Genomic DNA, 18,845 nt, shown 5'->3' on the forward strand with positions numbered 1-18,845 from the left:
CCCCTCCTCGGGCGGGCTCCCCCGTCCCCCCCCTCCTCGGGCGGGCTCCCCCGTCCCCCCCCTCCTCGGGCGGGCTCCCCCGTCCCCCCCCCTCCTCGGGCGGGCTCCCCCGTCCCCCCCCCTCCTCGGGCGGGCGCCCCCCCTCCCCCGTCCCCCCCCCTCCTCGGGCTCCCCCGTCCCCCCTCCTCGGGCCCCCCCCCCCCCCCCCGTTCTGTCTGGATCCTGGGTCATTTGCAACGCTAGTGGTCATTCCATGTCTCGAGTGAATTTGATAAATTGATAACTGTTGCAACATTTTGTGGAATGGCTGTTTATCTGAATTCACTCAGGCGTTACATTTCGCATAAATCCTGTTGTAGTGAGCATTCAAGATCAACAAATTTGCAGACATGGTGGCTCACTCAACCTACCTAAAAGTTCTGTTTTTCAATGTTCACCTGATTATTTTTGTTTTACTGTCTCAATGGAATTTAAAATGTTATTAATTTGCAGGGAAAAACCGCAGATTGAAGCAAGCAAAAGAGGAAGCTCAGGCAGAGATTGAGCAGTATCGTCTACAGAGAGAAAAGGACTTTAAAGATAAGGAAAATTCTGTACGTGGTAAAATCATACTGTCTGTTTTAGTGTGAACTGGAAAGATTGCGGCAAGTTAGGTTAAAATCTGAAAGTCTTGAAGGCTAAAATCTAAAAGGCCTAACAATTAAAATCTTGAACGCCTAACAATTAAGTTAGCGATCCTATTTGTTCTCTTTTGCAAATTCTCCCATTCTGGGCTTGTATATCGTAACCTTGTAGGTTATAATAAAGGTTTATGAAATTGGAAGCTTTCTGGTTGAGTGCCACACTGCCATTCCTTGAGAAATCCAACTGTTGAGCTTCAGTTAATGATTGCTAATCATCGAATCCCTACAATGCAGAAGGAGGCCATTCGGCCCATCAAGTCTGCAGCAGCCCTCTGAAGAAGCACCCTATCAAGACCCAACCCCAATTTAGCATAGTCAATGTACCTAACCTGCACATCTTTGTACTGGGAGGAAACCGGAGTAACCAGAGAAACCCCACAGAGACATGGAGAGAACGTGGAAACTCCACACAGTCACCCAAGGTCGGAATCGAACCAGGGGCAGCAGTACTAACTACTGTGCTGCCCCACTCTGATCTCCTTGCGGGAATCAGTTACCTTCAATTGCCTTGCTGTGAAACCGAATGTGAGGTTCAGTACTTGATTTTGCTTTCGTGGCACAGTACAGGCTTGAAGATGGGGCTGGTTTTGTTGATTTTGATGTGTATATAGCACTGTAATGCAGTCGGTGGCTGACAAAACCAGTGTCTTCAACCAGATGTGACGTGGTTCTGCATTGCATGCCATTCACATCGCCAAGTTCTGTTTGATGATTGTCATTGATATCATATGGTGCAAGACGTTTTTAACATTATTCAGTGAGACTTTGAGCAGCTTGTTTTCACGAATTTTGATGCTTGACAGGAATTACTGATTAATATTTAATGGACGATGTTGCTAATTGAAAGGGTCCAGTATGCGTCCTGTTTATACTTTGACATTTTAACATTCCTTTACAGGCACTTGGATCACATGGTAATTTAGCAACTGAGGTAGACAAAGACACTGAAGAGAAAATTAAGAGAATTGGGACAAGCTACGAGCAGTACAAGGAAAATGTCTTGAATGATCTTCTCTGCTTGATCTGTGACATAAAGCCAGAAATCCATGTAAACTTTCGCATTAATGGTTAGATTAATACATTAATGCATCAAACTACCATTGAGATAGCAATCTTCTGTGACATTACCATGATTATGTAAACTCCTTATTTGTGCAGCACTTTAACATCTCAATAAAATCTGCATCAGATGATTTTGAAAAAAAGAGCAGTTTGAGTTCCTACTGTGAAGTGTCCTCAACATTGAAACAAAGTACTCCTTTTCCACTAGATTCTCCAGGCAAAACTGTAGGTGCTATAACTGTAAATGAGTTACTATTTACAAAAAGGAGAGGAGTTTAAACCTTTAATAAGTGAAAGGCAATTTTGAGGAGGAGACAGATCAGAAAAGTAACCGATAATTGTGTGTATTTGAAAAATATTTGGATCTCAATGGGATATGCTGGACATTTTCTAAAATTAAATGCAGGATATTTATTGCTTTAATTGGATCTAATTTTGAAGTGGACCCAAGTTGCAACTGTGAGCCTCAAAGGTCGTGTGCACTTGTAAATAGTTTAATTGTCCAAAATAGTTGGTGTATATGAACCTGCTGGTAAAGTGTCTGTCTGCATGTCATTAATATCCAATCCAGAAATAAGAACTTTGCCCAATTGAGTATTTTCTTCAGAATTACAGCTGTTTAGCAGTTCATGGTTCAAACGTTTTCCAGGTTTTGTGTTGATTTTAGTTATGCAGTATGATATAGCACACAGGTTGGACACAGTTTTATATTTCCATTCGAACTGCATCTAGCTATGACTTATGCTGCTTGTTACCTTTTTGTTTTCTGGAATTTGGTTTGCGTTCAGAAAATAACCATCTTTCTCCCAATAAATCTGTAGCAATAAATCACTGTCTCTTATTGTGTACTGAGGTTTATTTTTATTCCGCAAGGTCACTTGTTATGGTTAAATTGAAATGATTTTTGGTTATTTCATCAGGAATCTACAATTGGTTTGGTCCTTGTGGTTCAAGTCTATTTGTGCACAGGATGTATATCATGTACATTAATGTGCAAGTGATTTTTATCCTGTTGATCTGTTACTTCACTAGTGTGGAATAAAAGATAATTCAGTAAATATTTTTAATGTGATTTCTAGCTTGTTGATCAAATCTGTGGGGTCTGGTAATGGCAGTTATTTAGACTGGTATTTGTCCTTCCACCTCATATGTCCAGCAAGTTACTTATGATTGATTACCCCAGGTAGGCAAACAGCGTGAAAGTGTATGCTTTACATGATTCTGTGGAAAAATTGCCAGTGTCCATGCAACTACACCACAGCAAGGTTGAGGGGCAGAGAGCGAAAATCAGCAAAACTACTGATTTTTATTCCAAATGTTATTATCATTCCTCCTACATCTAATAAAAGATACCTTGATTCAGCATCAAGCCACCTCTGTAGTTCTGTAATAAAGTACTTGCAGAGCAGATTCACAAAAGCATTTCCTAATCCATCACTGTGACATTATCATTTCTCACTATCAGAAAGTTAGAATAGCTGCACTCTTGTCCTTCCTGTTAAAAAAGTGTCAGTATACATAGTACGTAAAAACTGTTGGAAACCTTTCCTGAGGTTGTTTATAAAGCTGCACAAAGCAAACGAGAAAGTGACAACAGCACCAATCCACTGTTATGCCTCTAGCACGCCAGCCTAAGAACCATGTCTTGTTGAATGCTTTCCATCAACATTGTTCACTGAGTAACAATAGTCTACTCCACTTTAAAACAATAACATGACCAAGGCGCAAACGTCTGCAATCTGTTAGCACAAATCTCGTTGAGTGCATCTAGCAACCATGATAATTCCTCACAAAAACTGTCTCGCGTTGATTATTTTTAATGGATCAGAATATGTTGATGTGGGGCGGAGACTAAGGATGCATTGTTAACTCACAGTAATAGGAAGAAGGGAGGTTGGCGATGAATTGTATCTACAGCGAACAGAAGATAGATTTAGCTTTATCAGCAAGAGATTTAAGTTTCTATTTTGGACGTTATCTACTGACTATGTTGGCAAATTCTCCAACTGAAATTGACATCAGTGAGCTTGCTGATTTTCTGCAAAAGATAAATTGCTTCCATTGCATTTACTCTAAATATTCTGCCTCGAGCATTGAAGTGATATTCGGTGGCAAGCCCTATCAACGAATGACACCAGTAGAAAAAAAATAATAAATTTGAATCACCTTGGTTCAATTCAACTGCAATGCTGCAGGATTATTGCATTGCCAGAGGTGACCTGTTGAGAAATTAAACTGGCCCACTTTGCCTTTGAAGCTGCATTTTGAAGATCCTGTAACACATTTCAAGAACAGCAAAGAATATTTCTACTGTCCTGGAAAACATGCCTCCCTCACTCAACAGCACTATTTTGTTCCAGTTTATGGGGCTTTACTTTTGAGTAAATAGGGGGCTGGATTCTCCGCCACGCCACATTTCTGCCCCGGTCCGCCGGCAGTCAATGGGGTTTCCCATTATGGGGCAGCCCTACGCTGTCAGGAAACCCCCGAGTACTGGCAAAACGGAGAATCACGCCCAGGTGTCACCTACTTGGATCAAAAATAGGAGCTGGCGGTGGCCCTTCGAGCCCTCTCCGCCATTCATTATAATCATGGCTGATCATCCAACTGAATAGCCTGACCCCGCCTTCCCCCTTAAATCCATTGATCACCGTCGCCCACGTGCTGTATCTAATAGCATACAGCACTTGAAGAATAGTTGATTGGATTTGGCCATTGTTACGAACAGTGCATAATTTTAAGCTGAATTTCTATATTTTATTTGTGTGTTGAGGTAAAAATGTTTTGTTCCATTTAGGTTTGTTGTGAGCCTTGGTGCCTGGGAGTCTGGATAGACATAGGCTCTGGACTAAAGGTCAGGTCTTTGGAGGTTTTACTGTATACAGTCATTTCTATGTACTTTACGACCCCTGAAGTTAAAGCGATATTTTAAAAGGGTAGAAGTTTATTGAATGTGAGGGGGGAAAAGTAGAAAAACAACTGCTGATTACCATAGTGGTCAAGTGGCAAAGGCAAAAGTGAGAAAAGAGAGAAGTCATTGAGGGGCTTCTCTGAAGAAGTCATCCAGACTCCGGACGTTAACTCTGTTTCTCTCACCACAGATGCTGCCAGACCTGCTGTGTGTTTCCAGCATTTTCTGGTTTTATTGCAGGAAAGAGAGTTTACCCACTGTGCTGCAGATAGAACTTTCCTTCAGCCAAATCAAGGGACCAAAGGAAGAAAGAACCGGGATCGCTGTTTGTTTGGTTAATAAACCGGGTTATTCATGAAGCTTCTCAATCTCGCCCCTCGCCTGAAGTATGGTGATCCTCAGGTGAAATCCACAACCCAAAAATGTAGAGGGCTAAATTGCCCCTTGTTGGATTTTTGAAAAGAACAATGGTCGATATAGATGAGAACAAATGGGATGAAATTAATGTAAGTCTACTTGTGACGCTAATAAAGATTGTTATTATTAAATGGTTGGGCCGAATGGCCATTTCTGTAATCCTATATAAAACAATCAAGATTATTATTATTGCAAACGGCGAGCAGCAACTACATTTCCATTCTCCGCCAGCAGTTTGGATAGCAGTACACTTGAAGCATTTTATTGAAAAGTTGATCTCTTCTCCAGGTAGCCATCTCGTGTTAATATATGATCTACGATAATCTCAACCTAGACGGTTTAAAAAAAAATTATAGTCGCTATTTTTTAATTATAATAATGTATTATTTTGTGGATGAAGGAGTGGGCTCGCCCGAGTCACAGGGGTGGGAGGGTCAAGTGAGTGGACTGTGCCGCTGAGAGAGACGGGCTAGTCTGGTCATTACTGGGTCCGAGAGCATGGCTTGTGGAGGGGGGCTCGCTGCTCGATATCATTCATCCCAGGCTCCTCACAGCGGGCCAGCAGAACAGGACGGCGCCGGCCAGTGGCTGAAAGGTCAGGTCCCTGTTCTTTCCACCGCGGTTGTCGAATGCCACTAAACCAGTATTTGAGACCCCACATCAGGAACATGGGATTGAGCAGCAGGAGTAAGACTGTCTGCCCTTGGATATTTCAACACTGTTTCGTTAGCTGGTTGGTTAAATCTATTTTTTTATTTTTAAAAACTGGTTTATCTCGATTATTCGATGCCTGTTCAAACTACGTAAAATGTAACAATAATCGTTTGCCAAACGGTATGGACGCAATAAAAAGCCTTACAACACCTAAGTCCAACAGTTTATTTGGAATCACTAGCTTTCCGAGCACAGCTTCTTCACTCACCCGAGGCAGGAGCTGCGCTCTGAAAGCTAGAGATTACAAACAAACCTGTAGGTCGTTAACCTGGTGTAAGATTTTTTTTTTACTGTGCCCACCCCAGTCCAACGCCGGCGTCTCCACATCAAAGGATATGAGGAGAGCGCTGGAGTAAGGCATTGAGATAGAGAATCAATTATGGTCTGGTTGAGTGGCTCCAAGAACATAGAACATTACAGCGCTGTACAGGCCCTTCGGCCCTCGATGTTGCGCCGACCTGTGAAACCCCTCTAAAGTGGCTCTACACTATTCCCTTATCGTCCATATGCCTATCCAATGACCATTTGAATGCGTTTAGTGTTGGCGAGTCCACTACTGTTGCAGGCAGGGCATTCCAGGCCCTTACTACTCTCTGAGTAAAGAACCTGCCTCTGACATCTGTCCTATATCTATCTCCCCTCAATTTAAAGCTATGTCCCCTCGTGCTGGACATCACCATCCGAGGAAAAAGGCTCTCAATGTCCACCCTATCTAATCCTCTGATCATCTTGTATGCCTCAATTAAGTCACCTCTTAACCTTCTCTCTAACGAAAACAGCCTCAAGTCCTTCAGCCTTTCCTCATAAGATCTTCCCTCCATACCAGGCAACATCCTTGTAAATCTCCTCTGTACCCTTTCCAATGCTTCCACATCCTTCCTATAATGTGGCGACCAGAACTGCACGCAATACTCCAAATGCGGCCGCACCAGAGTTATGTACAACTGCAACATGTCCTCATGGCTCCGAAACTCAATTCCTCTACCAATAAAAGCTAACACACCGTACGCCTTCTTAACAACCCTCTCAACCTGGGTGGCAACGTTCAGGGATCTATGGACATGGACACCGAGATATCTCTGTTCGTCCACGCTACCAAGAATCTTACCATTAGCCCAGTACTCTGCCTTCCTGTTATTCCTTCCAAAATGAATCACCTCACACTTTTCTGCATTAAACTCCATTTGCCACCTGTCAGCCCAGCTCTGCAGCTTATCTATGTCCCTCTGTAACTTGTATCATCCTTCTGCATTGTCCACAACACCGACTTTAGTGTCATCTGCAAATTTGCTCACTCATCCTTCTACGCCCTCCTCCAGGTCATTTATAAAAATGACAAACAGCAACGGCCCCAAAACAGATCCTTGTGGTACACCACTAGTAACTGGACACCAGTCAGAACATTTCCCATCAACCACCACCCTTTGTCTTCTATCAGCTAGCCAATTTCTGATCCAAACTGCTAAATCACCCTGAATCCCATGCCTCTGTATTTTCTGCAATAGCCTACCGTGGGGAACCTTATCAATGAAATCCATATACACCACATCAACTACTTTACCCTCATCCACCTGTTTGGTCACCTTCTCGAAGAACTCAATGACGTTTGTGAGGCACAACCTACCCTTCACAAAACCATGTTGACTATCTCTAATCAAATTATTCCTTTCCAGATGATTATACATCCTATCTCTTATAAACCTTTCCAAGACTTTTCCCACAACAGAAGTAAGGCTCGCTGGTCTATAGTTACTGGGGTTATCTCTACTCACCTTCTTGAACAAGGGGACAACATTTGCTATCCTCCAGTCTTCTGGCACTATTCCTGTAGACAAAGATGACTTAAAGATCAAAGCCAAAGGCTCAGCAATCTCCTCCCTAGCTTCCCAGAGAATCCTAGGATAAATTCCATCCGGCCCAGGGGACTTATCTATTTTCACACTTTCCAGAATCACTAACACCTCCTCCTTATGAACCTCAAGCCCTTCTAGTCTAGTAGCATGTATCTCAGTATTCTCCTCGACAACTTTGTCTTTTACCTGTGTGAATACAGATGAAAAATACTCATTTAGCACCTCTCCTATCTCCTCGGACTCCACGCACAACTTCCCACTACTGTCCTTGACTGGCCCTTCTCCTCTTCCTATTCTCCAAGTTTTTAATGCTCAATGAGGCCGAGTGAGAGGTTTCCAGAGCCCAGGGCTTAAAACATTTCTTCCTGTGAAGGACATCTTAGTCTGTCACTGCACTGATCCATGATGGCACTTAACTATCACCAAGATGCTTCACATTGTATATATATCTCTCCAAAACTGGACGAGCTGATGAGTAGCGACACTGTCTATACAAGGTGATGCGACCATCAATTCATGCGAAACAGAGTAGATGTAAAGTGTGGCTTTAATTGACTAGAACAGTGCCTGGCTGCCACTGCTCTACTGAGAGCCGCACACAGGGCTGCTGCCCTTTATACCTCTCCTCAAGGGGTGGAGCCAGGGGCGGAACCCACAAGGGCACCAACATGATACAGTCCAGGAAATATCCGTACAATGGTCCATAGGTAGAGCCCACATGGGCAACAGCGTGTTACAGTGACATACATGGTGAATGGTTAATGCAATACGTTCACCACACAAGGCCTTTGTATATTCGTCAGAAGATTGTTCACACTACCTGAGTAATTAAACTGCTTGTGTTATAAAGACCAGCTTCAATTCAAAAACTCAGCGGTTTACATGGTATCTTTCATTTAGAATCTAATAGCTGTTGTGCCTGGCAGCCACATGTGCAGGAAATGTGTCCAACTGCAGCTACTGGCTAACCACATTTTCTGTGCTGGAGCTGAGGGCGGATTCACTGTGGAGCATCCGCGATGCTGAGCGAGTTGTGGGTAGCACGTTCAGTGAGGTGGTCACACCGCAGGTGAGGATTGAACAGGGGGAAAGGGCATGGGTGATCACCGAGCAGGGTAGAAGAAGGCAGGAGTCCTCTATGGCCATCCTTCTTTCTAACAATTATACTGTTTTGGTTACTATCGGGGGAAATGACTCTGTAGGAGAAAGCAGTGGCAGCCAACTTTGTGACATCATGGCTGGATCTGGTGCACAAGAGGGAAGGAGGATGAACCTCAGGACTATACTTGTAGGGGAATAAATTGTAAGGGGAACAGACCGGCATTTCTGTGGCCACAAAAGAGACTCCTCAATTGTATGTTTTACCCCCTGGTGCCAGGGTCAGGGATGTCACTGAATGGGACATACTGAAGGGGGAGGGGAAACAGACAGAAATTGTGGTACACATTGATACCAAAGATATAGGCAGAAAAAGGGATGAAATCCTGCAAGCAGAATTTAGAGAGCTAGGAGGTAAATTTAAAAAACAGGACCCAGAGTTAGTAATCTCTGAATTACATCCGGTGCTGTGTGTGAGTATAGAAATAGGTTAGTCCAGATGAATAAGTTGCTTTATTTTATTCGTTCATGGGATGTGGGCATCGCAGGCTCTGCCAGCATTTATTGCCCAACTCCAATTGTCCTTGAGGTGGTTAAAAGTCAACCACATTGCTGTGGGTCTGGAGTCACATGTAGGCCAGACCAGGTAAAGGTGACAGATTTCCTTCCCGAAAGGACATTTGTGAACCAGATGGGTTTTTACAATAATCAACAATAGTTTAATTCCAGATATTTTGTTGAGTTTAAATTCTTATCACTTGCCATGGTAGAATTTGAATCTGCGTCCCCAGATCATTATCCTGGGTCTCTGAAGTACTAGTCCAGTGACAATACCATTGTGCAACCGCCTCCCCAAGAAATGATGCAGGAGGAAGGGCTTTAGATTTCTGGGACATTGGGACCATTTTGGGGGATAGTGGGACCTGTAAAAGGTGGATGGTTTGAACCCAGACCAAAATGGGGCCAGTGTCCTTGCAGGGAGCTTTGCTCCTGCTTTGGGGAGGGTTTGAAGTAATTTGGCAGGTGGCTGGAATTGTGAGAGAAATTTCAGCAGGGATAGATGTTCAGCCAAAATTTGAAAAGACATCAAATGTATCAGGTAGGCATGGAATGTCAAGATCAGTTAAGTCACAAAGGAGTTTGGTAAGATTGGATGGTATTTATTTTAATGCAAGGAGTCTGATGAACAAGGCAGATGAATTAAGGGCACAAATTAAAACATGGGGGTATGATGCTTTTGAGGCATGGTTAAGAGAGGGGCAGGATTGGCAATTTCGTATTCCAGGATACAGGATCTTCAGGTGAAATAGGGGAGGAGGTAAAAGAGGAGGGGGTGTTGCAATTTTGAGCAGGAAATCAATTACAGCATTAAGGAGGGACAACATCTCAGCAGGCTCTTCAACTGAAGCCATATGGGTAGAATTTTAAAAACCAAAACGGAGCAATCACATTGCCGGGAGTATTCTACAGACACCTAACAGCCTGGGAGAAATAGAAGAATAGATATGTAGGCAAATTTCAGAGAAGTGTAAAAGTAGTAGGGTAGTGATAGTGGAGGATTTCAACTGCCCCAAAATTAACTGGAGTAGCCAGTTTAGAGAGAGCGGAATTCATAAAATCCATCCAGGAGAACTTTTTACGTCAGTAGGGAGAAGGTCCTACAAGAGAGGGGCGGTCCTTAATTTAATTTTAAGTAACAAAGCCGGGCAAGTGGTTGAAGTATGCAGACAGTGATCATAACTCCATTAGATTCAAGATTGTGATGGAAAAGTGTTATGACCCCCCCTGGGAAATAAAGGAGTGTGCTCCATCCGGTTCCCATGAATTCATAATGAGTATGATCTCCCCAGGTAATTGGGGGCAGAGCTTACCCCTTACAGTATGAAAACTTTGGCCTGGGTGCAGGTCGGGAAGGATGGTCTCTTGAGGTGTGGTAGTTTAGTTATGTATCTTAATAGAGCGCTTTGTATCCTACCATGCGTCCTACGAGTGTTCTACAAAAAGGACGAGGGTGGACCTGAGATCAAAGTCCTAAACTGGGGAAAGGCCGATTTTAACAAGATCAGATATGATTTGGCCTGAGTGAACTGGGAAAAGACACTTTTAGGTGAATCTGTGACAGAACAGTGAGAAGAACATGTTCCAATCACATAAAAGGGTGGGACCAACAAATCCAGCGAACCCTGGGTATCCAGAGATCTATCGCATTGGATAAGAAGAAAAAGGGAGGCTTATGGCAGATATCGAGGGTTCAAAACAGCAGAAGCCCTAAAAGCATAAGCCCTAGAGGCATATACAATATGCAAAAGGAAATTTAAAAAGGAAATTAGGAGAGCAAAAAGGGGACATGAAATTAAACTTGCAGGTAAAATAAAGGAAAATCATGGGGGAAATTCTCTCCACCCATGCCGGGTGGGAGCATCGCCGGGGCGCCGAGCGAGTCCCGCCACGCCGTCCCGGCACCTGCACGCAATTCTCCCACCCCCCCCCAAACCGGCGCGGCGCGATTCACAGCTGGCCGCTGGGAGAATCGCTGCTCACCATTTGTAATGGGCGAGCGGCAATTCTCTGGCCCGAATGGGCCGAGCGGCCTGCCCTACACGACAGGTTCCCGCCGGCGCTGTCCATACCTGGTCGCTGCTGGCGGGAACAGCGTGGGAACGCTGGGGGGGGGGGCTGTGGGGGGGGGGGGTCTTGCACCGGGGGGGGGGCCTCAAAAGGGGTCTGGCCCACAATCGGTGCCCACCGATCGGCGGGCCGGCCTCTCTGAAGAAGGACCCCCTTTCCTCCGCCGGCCCGCAAGATCCATCCGTCATCTTCTTGCGGGGCGGCCGCGGGGAGGACGGCGACCACGCATGTGCGGGTTGGCACAGGCCAACCTGCGCATGCGCGGGTGACGTCATTTACACGGCGCCTGCCGCGTCATTTACGCAGCGCCGCTTTTACACGGCGCCGAGGCCCGACGCGTGTAAATGACGTGGCGCCGCTCCTAGCCCCCCAGGGGTGGGAGAATAGAGAGCTGGGAGCGGCCTCCGATGCCGGAGTGAAACACTCTGGTTTTCACTCCGGCGTCGGAACTTTGTCTCCCAATGGGAGAATTGCGCCTCATAAGTTGATTTACAAATACATTAAGGATAAAAGGGTAACTAGGGGAAAGAGTAGGGACCATTAAGGAGCACAGGGGTAATGTGTGTGTGGGGCTGGAGGATTCTGACATAGGTAGGGTTCTAAATGGATACATTGTTTAGGTGTTCACTCGTGAGAGGGACGGTGTGGGCATAGAAATCATGGAGAAGGACTGTGATGAAAATGAAAGAGATTAACATAGACAGAGAGGAGGGTTTGACTGGTCTGGCAGGCTTAAAGGTAGACACATCTTCAGTGCCAGATGAAATGTATCCCAATGTCGTAAGTGAGGCAAGGGAGGAAATATCAGGGGCACTGGCAATAATTTTCAATTTTTTTCTGGCCATAGGAGAGGTGCCAGAGGACTGGAGGATAGCCAATATGGTACCATTATTCAAGAAGGGAGGAAGGGGTAAACCAGGAAACTACGGGCCAGTATGTCTAACCTCAGTGGTGGGGAAGCTATTGGAAGCAATTCTGAGAGGTGGAGTTAACCTGCATTTGGAAGGACAGGAATAAATTAGCATGGTTTTGTTAAGGGGAGGTCATGTCTGACCAACTTGATTGAACTTTTCGAAGAGGTGACCAAGTATGTAGATGAGGAAAACACATTTGAAGTAGTCTACTTGGACTTCAGCAAGGCTTTTGTTAAGCTCCCACACGAGAGACTGATAGCGAAGGTACGAGCCTATGGCACCCAAGGAAATTTGGAAAATTGGATCCAGAATTGGCTGCGTGGCAGGAAGTAGGGGGTGATAGGTGTTTTTCTGACTGGAAGCCTGTGTCCAGTGGGTTCCACGGGGGTCAGTGTTGGGGCCCTCTCTATTTGTGGCTTATATAAATGTTTTAGACATGAATGTAGGATGGTTGATCAGTAAGGTTCACGGACGATATGAAAATTGTTGCGGTGCTAAAGAATGAGGTGGATAGCCATCAATTATAGGATATAGACAGGCTGCTCAGATGGGCTGATCAGTGGAAATGGAATTCAATCTGGATAAGTGTGAGGTGATGCACTTGGGCAGGACAAACAAGGCAAGGGAATACATGAGAAACGGCAGGACCCTGGGAAGCACCGAGGGTCAGAGGGACCTTGGTGTGCATGTACACCATGGTGGAGGCAGTGACTTTCATAACATTTAAGAAACATTCAGATGTGCACATGCAATCCCAGGGCATGCAAAGCAATGCGCCATGTGCTGGAAAGTGGGATTAGAATAGTTCGGTGCTTGTTTTTGACCGGCGCAGACGCGATGGGCAAAAGGGCCTTTTCTGTACTGTAGACCTCGATGACTCTCAGGCAGGTCTGAATATAATAGAAAACGGACCTGTCCTGATACAAAAATGCCATTTTGCAATCTCATTTATCTTTGCAATCTCTTACAGTTGGATACACAAATATGTGGTAGTATTCATAGAAATAGTTTTTGGGTTTGGCAAAAGCGTTAAGTCTCCCAATCTTAGGACTGACTGACCCATTGACTGTTCACATGGCACCTTCTCCACTTTCGCCTACAAAGTTCTCGTTTGAATATTTGCTGCTACTAACTACCAAGATCTGCACCTGCGGCCGTTCCACACGATTTCTTTCAAGTGGCTCCAATTTACAATTTATGTTGGTGAATGAACTTGGTGAATCACTAGATTGACAGTTTTGAGATTGGATGGCTTGCAACACTTTAAGCTGGTAATTCCAACTAGTAATTCCAATTAATGCTTCGGGGTACTTAGGAGTACAGAACATATGAACAGAACAGATGGTTAATAGAAAATGCAGATTAATTTTTAAATAACGAGGTAGATGAGTCCACCCATTCATGTGTAAAGTATGTTGGTTAGTTGGCTAGCGATAAGTAAATCTCCTTATGTTACTCACTTTGGTCACCAGTTGATGACACCTTATTTTTTTTCATGTTTTAGTGCTTCATAATGGCCAAGTGATGCTGGTTTTAACCAGTGACGGCTATTATTGGTCCCGGAGCTTTGATATGGATGCCTGTGCTAGGAGACTGGAAGGATTGGGATTTCAGGTATAGTAGTTCCCTAATCTGATGCTAACCTATTTGCCTATGATCTAAAAATATTTGCATTTCACAGGGAGATGCAAACAAGTGGGAAGACTAGAATTTTTATAACAGGTGAGTAAATAGTTCTTAATATAACAGGTGCTGGATGGCAGTGACTTAGTCTTTAGCTCTGTACATATTGGTTTCAAAAGCACACTGTATTACGTTTGCAGTAATTTCGCTCAATCATCTAATTCATTTTATTAAATTTAGAGTACCCAATTATTTTTTTTCCAATTAAGGGGCAATTTAGCATGGCCAATCCACCTAACATTCAAATCTTTGGGTTGTGGGGGTGTAACCCATGCAGACATGGGGAGAACCCATGCAGGCACAAACTTAAAGCCTGACTTACTTTTCAAAGAGAACTAAAGGACTGCTGTGTGCTCTGTTTCATGGAGACATGGCTCACTCCTGCTTCACCGGACTGTGCCCTACAACCAGAGGGCTTCTCAATCCACCAAATGGACCGTACGGCGACTTCAGGCAAGGCAACGGGAGGTGGGGTCTGCCTCCTAATCAACACCTCCTGGTGCCTAGATGTAGCAACACTGGCGAGTTTCTGCTCCCCGGACCTAGAATACCTGACACTAAAATGCCGCCCCTACAACCTTCCATGGGAGTTCAGCTCCGTTATCCTTTTTTTTTATAAAATGTTTTTTATTGAGTTTTCATATTTTATATCCAACAAATTACAAATTATTAGAGAGAGAGAAAAAAAACACGCAAAAATTAACATATTACAGGTAAGCATCTTCGTAATAACAACTGTGGCCGCCCCCTTTAGCCGGCATACATATTTTATATTCCCCAATATGGCCGAGGCACATGTTTATAGGCATTTATTTATAGTTTGGTTTTGGGCCTTAGCTAGCCATCAAACCCCCATAACGAACCCGTAGCCCCTCCCCCCCCCCCCATTCCCCCCCCCCCCCCCCCCAAACCCCCCGGCTACCTTCCCCTGATTCCCGTCCATTTTCCCCTGATTCTTGGCCACCCGACTATTCTTCCTCTTGTACGTTGGCCACAAACAGGTCCCGGAACCAGCTCTGTTATCCTGACAGCAGTTTACATCCCTCCCCATGCGAACGTGAAACTCGCACTGGACGAAATATTCACCACCACAAATTGTCTTGAAACGAAACATCCCGAGGGCTTGTTCGTTGTAGCTGGGGACTTCAATCAGGCCAAGCTCAAGAGCATACTACCAAGTTACCACGAACATGTCACCTGTTTCACCAGAGGCCCAAACATCCTGGACCACTGCTACACAAATATTAAACATGCCTACCGCTCTATCGCAAGCCCACACTTTGGCAAAACTGGCCACAAGGCTGTGCTCCTGCTCCTGGTTTATAAGCAAAAACTGAAGCGGGAGAATCCGTCAAAGAAAGTTGTGTATTGTTGGTCTGAGGAATCGGATGATCTCCTACGGGACTGCTTAGAGTCAGTGGATTGGTCAGTATTTAAAAACTCTGCGACCAGCCTGAAGGAGTACGCCAGTACAGTAACTGACTTCATTAGTAAGTGTGTAGAAGGCTGTGTGCCAAAGAAGCAAATCCGTGTGTTCCCCAACCGGAAACCCTGGATGAACAGGGATATCCACTGCTTGCTGAAGTCTAGTTCTGAGGCGTTCAAGTCAGGCGACCCTGACCTCTACAAGAAAGCCAGATATGATTTAAAGAAATCCATCAAAGATGCCAAAAGACAGTACCGGACCAAGCTCGCGTCCCAGGCTAGCCACACGGATCCCCGCCGTCTATGACAAGGTCTGCAAGACATAACGGGCTACATGATGAAGCAGTGGCGTGCAGAGGGGGGGGCCGACGGTGCATTGGCCCCGGGCATCCATTGGATGGGGGCATCCAATCAGAGAAGGGAAAAAAAAAATTGTTTTTTTTTTTTTTTTAATTTTTTAAAAAATTTAGATTACCCAATTATTTTTTTCAATTAAGGGGCAATTTAGCATGGCCAATTCACCTACTCTGCACATTTTTTGGGTTGTGGGGGCGAAACCAACGCAGACACGGGGAGAATGTGCAAACTCCACACGGACATTGACCCAGAGCCGGGATCGAACCTGGGACGTCAGTTCCGTGAGGCGGTTGTGCTAACCACTAGGCCACCGTGCTGCCCCAGAGAAGGAAATAAGATAGTAATTTTAAAATTTCAGCGGTGATAAATCAATTTTTGGAGGCTCACCACACTGCAGAGGCAGTTGTTAGCCCTTTATTCCTTTAACATGGTGTACCCTTTCTGTCTAGAGAAAATGGTCCTTCTCCCCATCCCCCCCACACGCATGCGCATGATGTACGTGGTGCAACCATCAAAAGCAACAAGCAGACGTGGCTGTTCGTTCCTGCGTTTCCTCGAGTCATAACTCGTCTTTTCTTCAGCTTTTTGTGCATCTAGATTAGTTCTTTTACCTACTCAGGTCAGTGAATAGCTTTAGAACAGATGCAACTACGGTTTTTATAGGTTTTCTGGCGATATTTAATGAAATATTTACGTGGGATGTAGTAAGAGTGAAGCCTGGATGATCAGAGGACTGCTATGGCATTTAATCTCGGAATAGGAGACATTTATTCCTTAACATGCTAATATTCGAATACAGATACCACTAATTTGCAAGTCTATGATATAAATTGCACAAAATTATCAGTGGAGAATCAGTGTGAAATAATTTGATACGAAGGAACAAAGAAATGAAATATGGTTTATCCGTCTGCAACTGACCGATTGTTTACCATTTTCTTCCCATTTTCTCATGCGTCTTACGGTTTTTGAGATAGAAAATGAAATGTTACGAGTATTTCGTGTACAACCGAGTGGAGCACAGAACAGGAAAAAAAAGAGGGCCAGAGTCGAAGAAGAGCCCCATCAAAGAGGGGCATTAGATGCATGGATAAAAAGAAGTAAAGAAGAAGTAGGAGAAGCTGGAGAAGTAAAAGATGATGTGGGTGCAGAGAAGGATTTTTCTGATACGGATTCAGCTCGGTCAGAACATAATACTCTCTCTCCTCAGTCTCGTTGTCAGGATGATGATCCATGTGAAGAAAATAAAGAAGATATTTGCATATTTTTGCAAAGAAGCGATTTTGGCTGTTTGAAGAAACCGATTCCAGATCATTTGAAGATGACAATATTACAACATGGCCCTGAAAGATATCAGAATAAAAGTGGTCCATTTGCTGAGAAGGATGGGAGATCATTTTCCAAACAGTGGTTTGATAAAGTTTCCACAAACGGAGAAATTGTGGAGAGAAAATGGTTGTTATACTCTCCATATCGGAAAGCATGCTACTGTTTTGTTTGCTTTTTGTTTTCAAAGGAGCATTTGTTGTCTGTGTCAAACTTTGGAAAGGAAGACGGTTTCTCCACTTGGAGAAAATTAAATCCAACAATACCTGACCATGAGAAAAGCCCTTCTCATAGAGCTCACATGAGGGAATACCTGAACCTTGTAGTTCGACTCCATCATTCAACTACGATAGATGCTGAACTTCAACAGCAAATGTCTGCTGAAAAGAAAAGATGGAAAGCTATAACTGAACGGATTGTCGAGGTTATATCCTTTCTGGCAAAACAGAATCTGGCCGATCGTGGACATCGAGGAGAAGGAATATCTGGGTTATCAGAGCCAGGGGAGACAGTCAGTGAAAATACAGGAAACGTTCTAGCAACAATCAGACTTTTGGCCAAATATGATGACATCTTAGCAAAACACTTGCAGAGAGGGAAAGAGAAACCAAAAAGTGTCACCTACTTGTCCAACAGAATTCAAAACGAAATAATCAATCTTCTTGGTGAAACTGTCAAGAAAAATATAATTTCCGAAATTAAGGACGCAAAATATTTTAGCATAATGCTGGATTCAACTCCAGATATTGCCCATGAAGATCAGGTTTCTGAAATTCTGCGTTACGTTCATATTGATGAAAACAGAAAAGTAGAAATAAAGGAGACATTTCTGGGATTTTTTCAAGTCAACAAGAAAGATGCAGTCAGCCTGGTAAATAAAATTCAGGAAAAATTGGAAGAAGACAAAATTTCCATGAATGACTGTCGTGGTCAAGCATATGATAACGCAGCAGTTATGGCTGGAGTGAGAGGAGGTGTTCAACAAAAAATTCTTGAAGTTAACCCAAAAGCTGTGTTTGTGAACTGCGAGAACCACAGCCTCAATTTGTCCTGTGTCCATGCAAGTGAGGTGCAACCTGTTGTTGTTACATTTTTTGGCATTCTAGAAAAACTCTACTTTTTTTTCTTCATCTACTTCTCGTTGGGAAGTGTTAAAATCATTTGTCACTCGGACTGTGAAAAGACAGTGTGACACAAGATGGAGTTCCAGCCATGATGCTGTGCAAGTAATCCACGAAGAGTGTGACAACGTTATTGCAAGCCTTCAACACCTGCTGGAAGGAGAATTTTCAAGGGAAACTAAATCTGATGCAGGATCGCTACTGAACTCTATTCAACAGTTCCCATTTATAGCTTTATTAAATTTTTGGTACTCAGTTTTATCAGTGGATAAAGTCTCAAAACGTTTGCAGGATCCGAAAATGGGGTTCCATGAAGCTTCGTGTGATCTGAGAGGACTTATTCATATCTTGAATTTGAAGAATGACGAAATTATCCACAATGCAATAGATTTAGCCAATGAATATTGTCAAAATTGGGGAATACCAATTGCACGAACAAGGAGAAGAATAATAATGCCTGGAGAGTCAGCAAGAGATAGTGGACTGACGGCACAAGAAGAAATGAATAGAGTAATGGTAGAGATTGTGAACAGATTAAAAACTGAAATTGAAGACCGCAGTGTCCGTCTTCAAAGACTCAGTGACCGATTTTCTTTTCTTCTGAACTTGAATTCAGGAGTGATTGAAGATGAACAAGAAAGAGAGAAATTAAA

The 18,845-nt window shown here is 43.9% G+C and overlaps 2 protein-coding genes across 6 annotated transcripts in view; both read left to right on the forward strand.

The window, feature by feature from the left end:
* Positions 1-485: 485 nt before the first annotated feature.
* On the forward strand, positions 486-2,803 carry LOC119955523 (V-type proton ATPase subunit G 1-like; the record flags this gene model as incomplete). The annotated part of the gene is made up of 2 exons (XM_038781794.1): positions 486-593; positions 1,582-2,803. Coding segments are annotated over 2 exons (282 nt in total), but the record flags the coding sequence as incomplete, so codon positions are not given.
* Positions 2,804-5,545: 2,742 nt separating this feature from the next.
* The window catches only part of LOC119955639 (transmembrane protein 268-like), a 47,837-nt gene continuing 34,537 nt past the window's right edge, over positions 5,546-18,845 (forward strand). For 4 of the 5 annotated variants that reach the window (XM_038782054.1, XM_038782057.1, XM_038782059.1 and 1 more), the window contains exons 1-2: positions 5,546-5,668; positions 13,785-13,894. In XM_038782054.1, coding sequence (XP_038637982.1) covers positions 5,572-5,668; positions 13,785-13,894 — 207 coding nt within the window. In that variant the 5' untranslated portion in view covers positions 5,546-5,571. Of the gene's footprint in view, positions 5,807-13,784; positions 13,895-18,845 lie in introns of all 5 variants that reach the window. The other variant, XM_038782058.1, reaches the window with a different exon arrangement.

Source organism: Scyliorhinus canicula, chromosome 21 (assembly GCF_902713615.1).
Source record: "Scyliorhinus canicula chromosome 21, sScyCan1.1, whole genome shotgun sequence".
NCBI classification, from domain to species: Eukaryota; Metazoa; Chordata; class Chondrichthyes; order Carcharhiniformes; family Scyliorhinidae; genus Scyliorhinus; species Scyliorhinus canicula.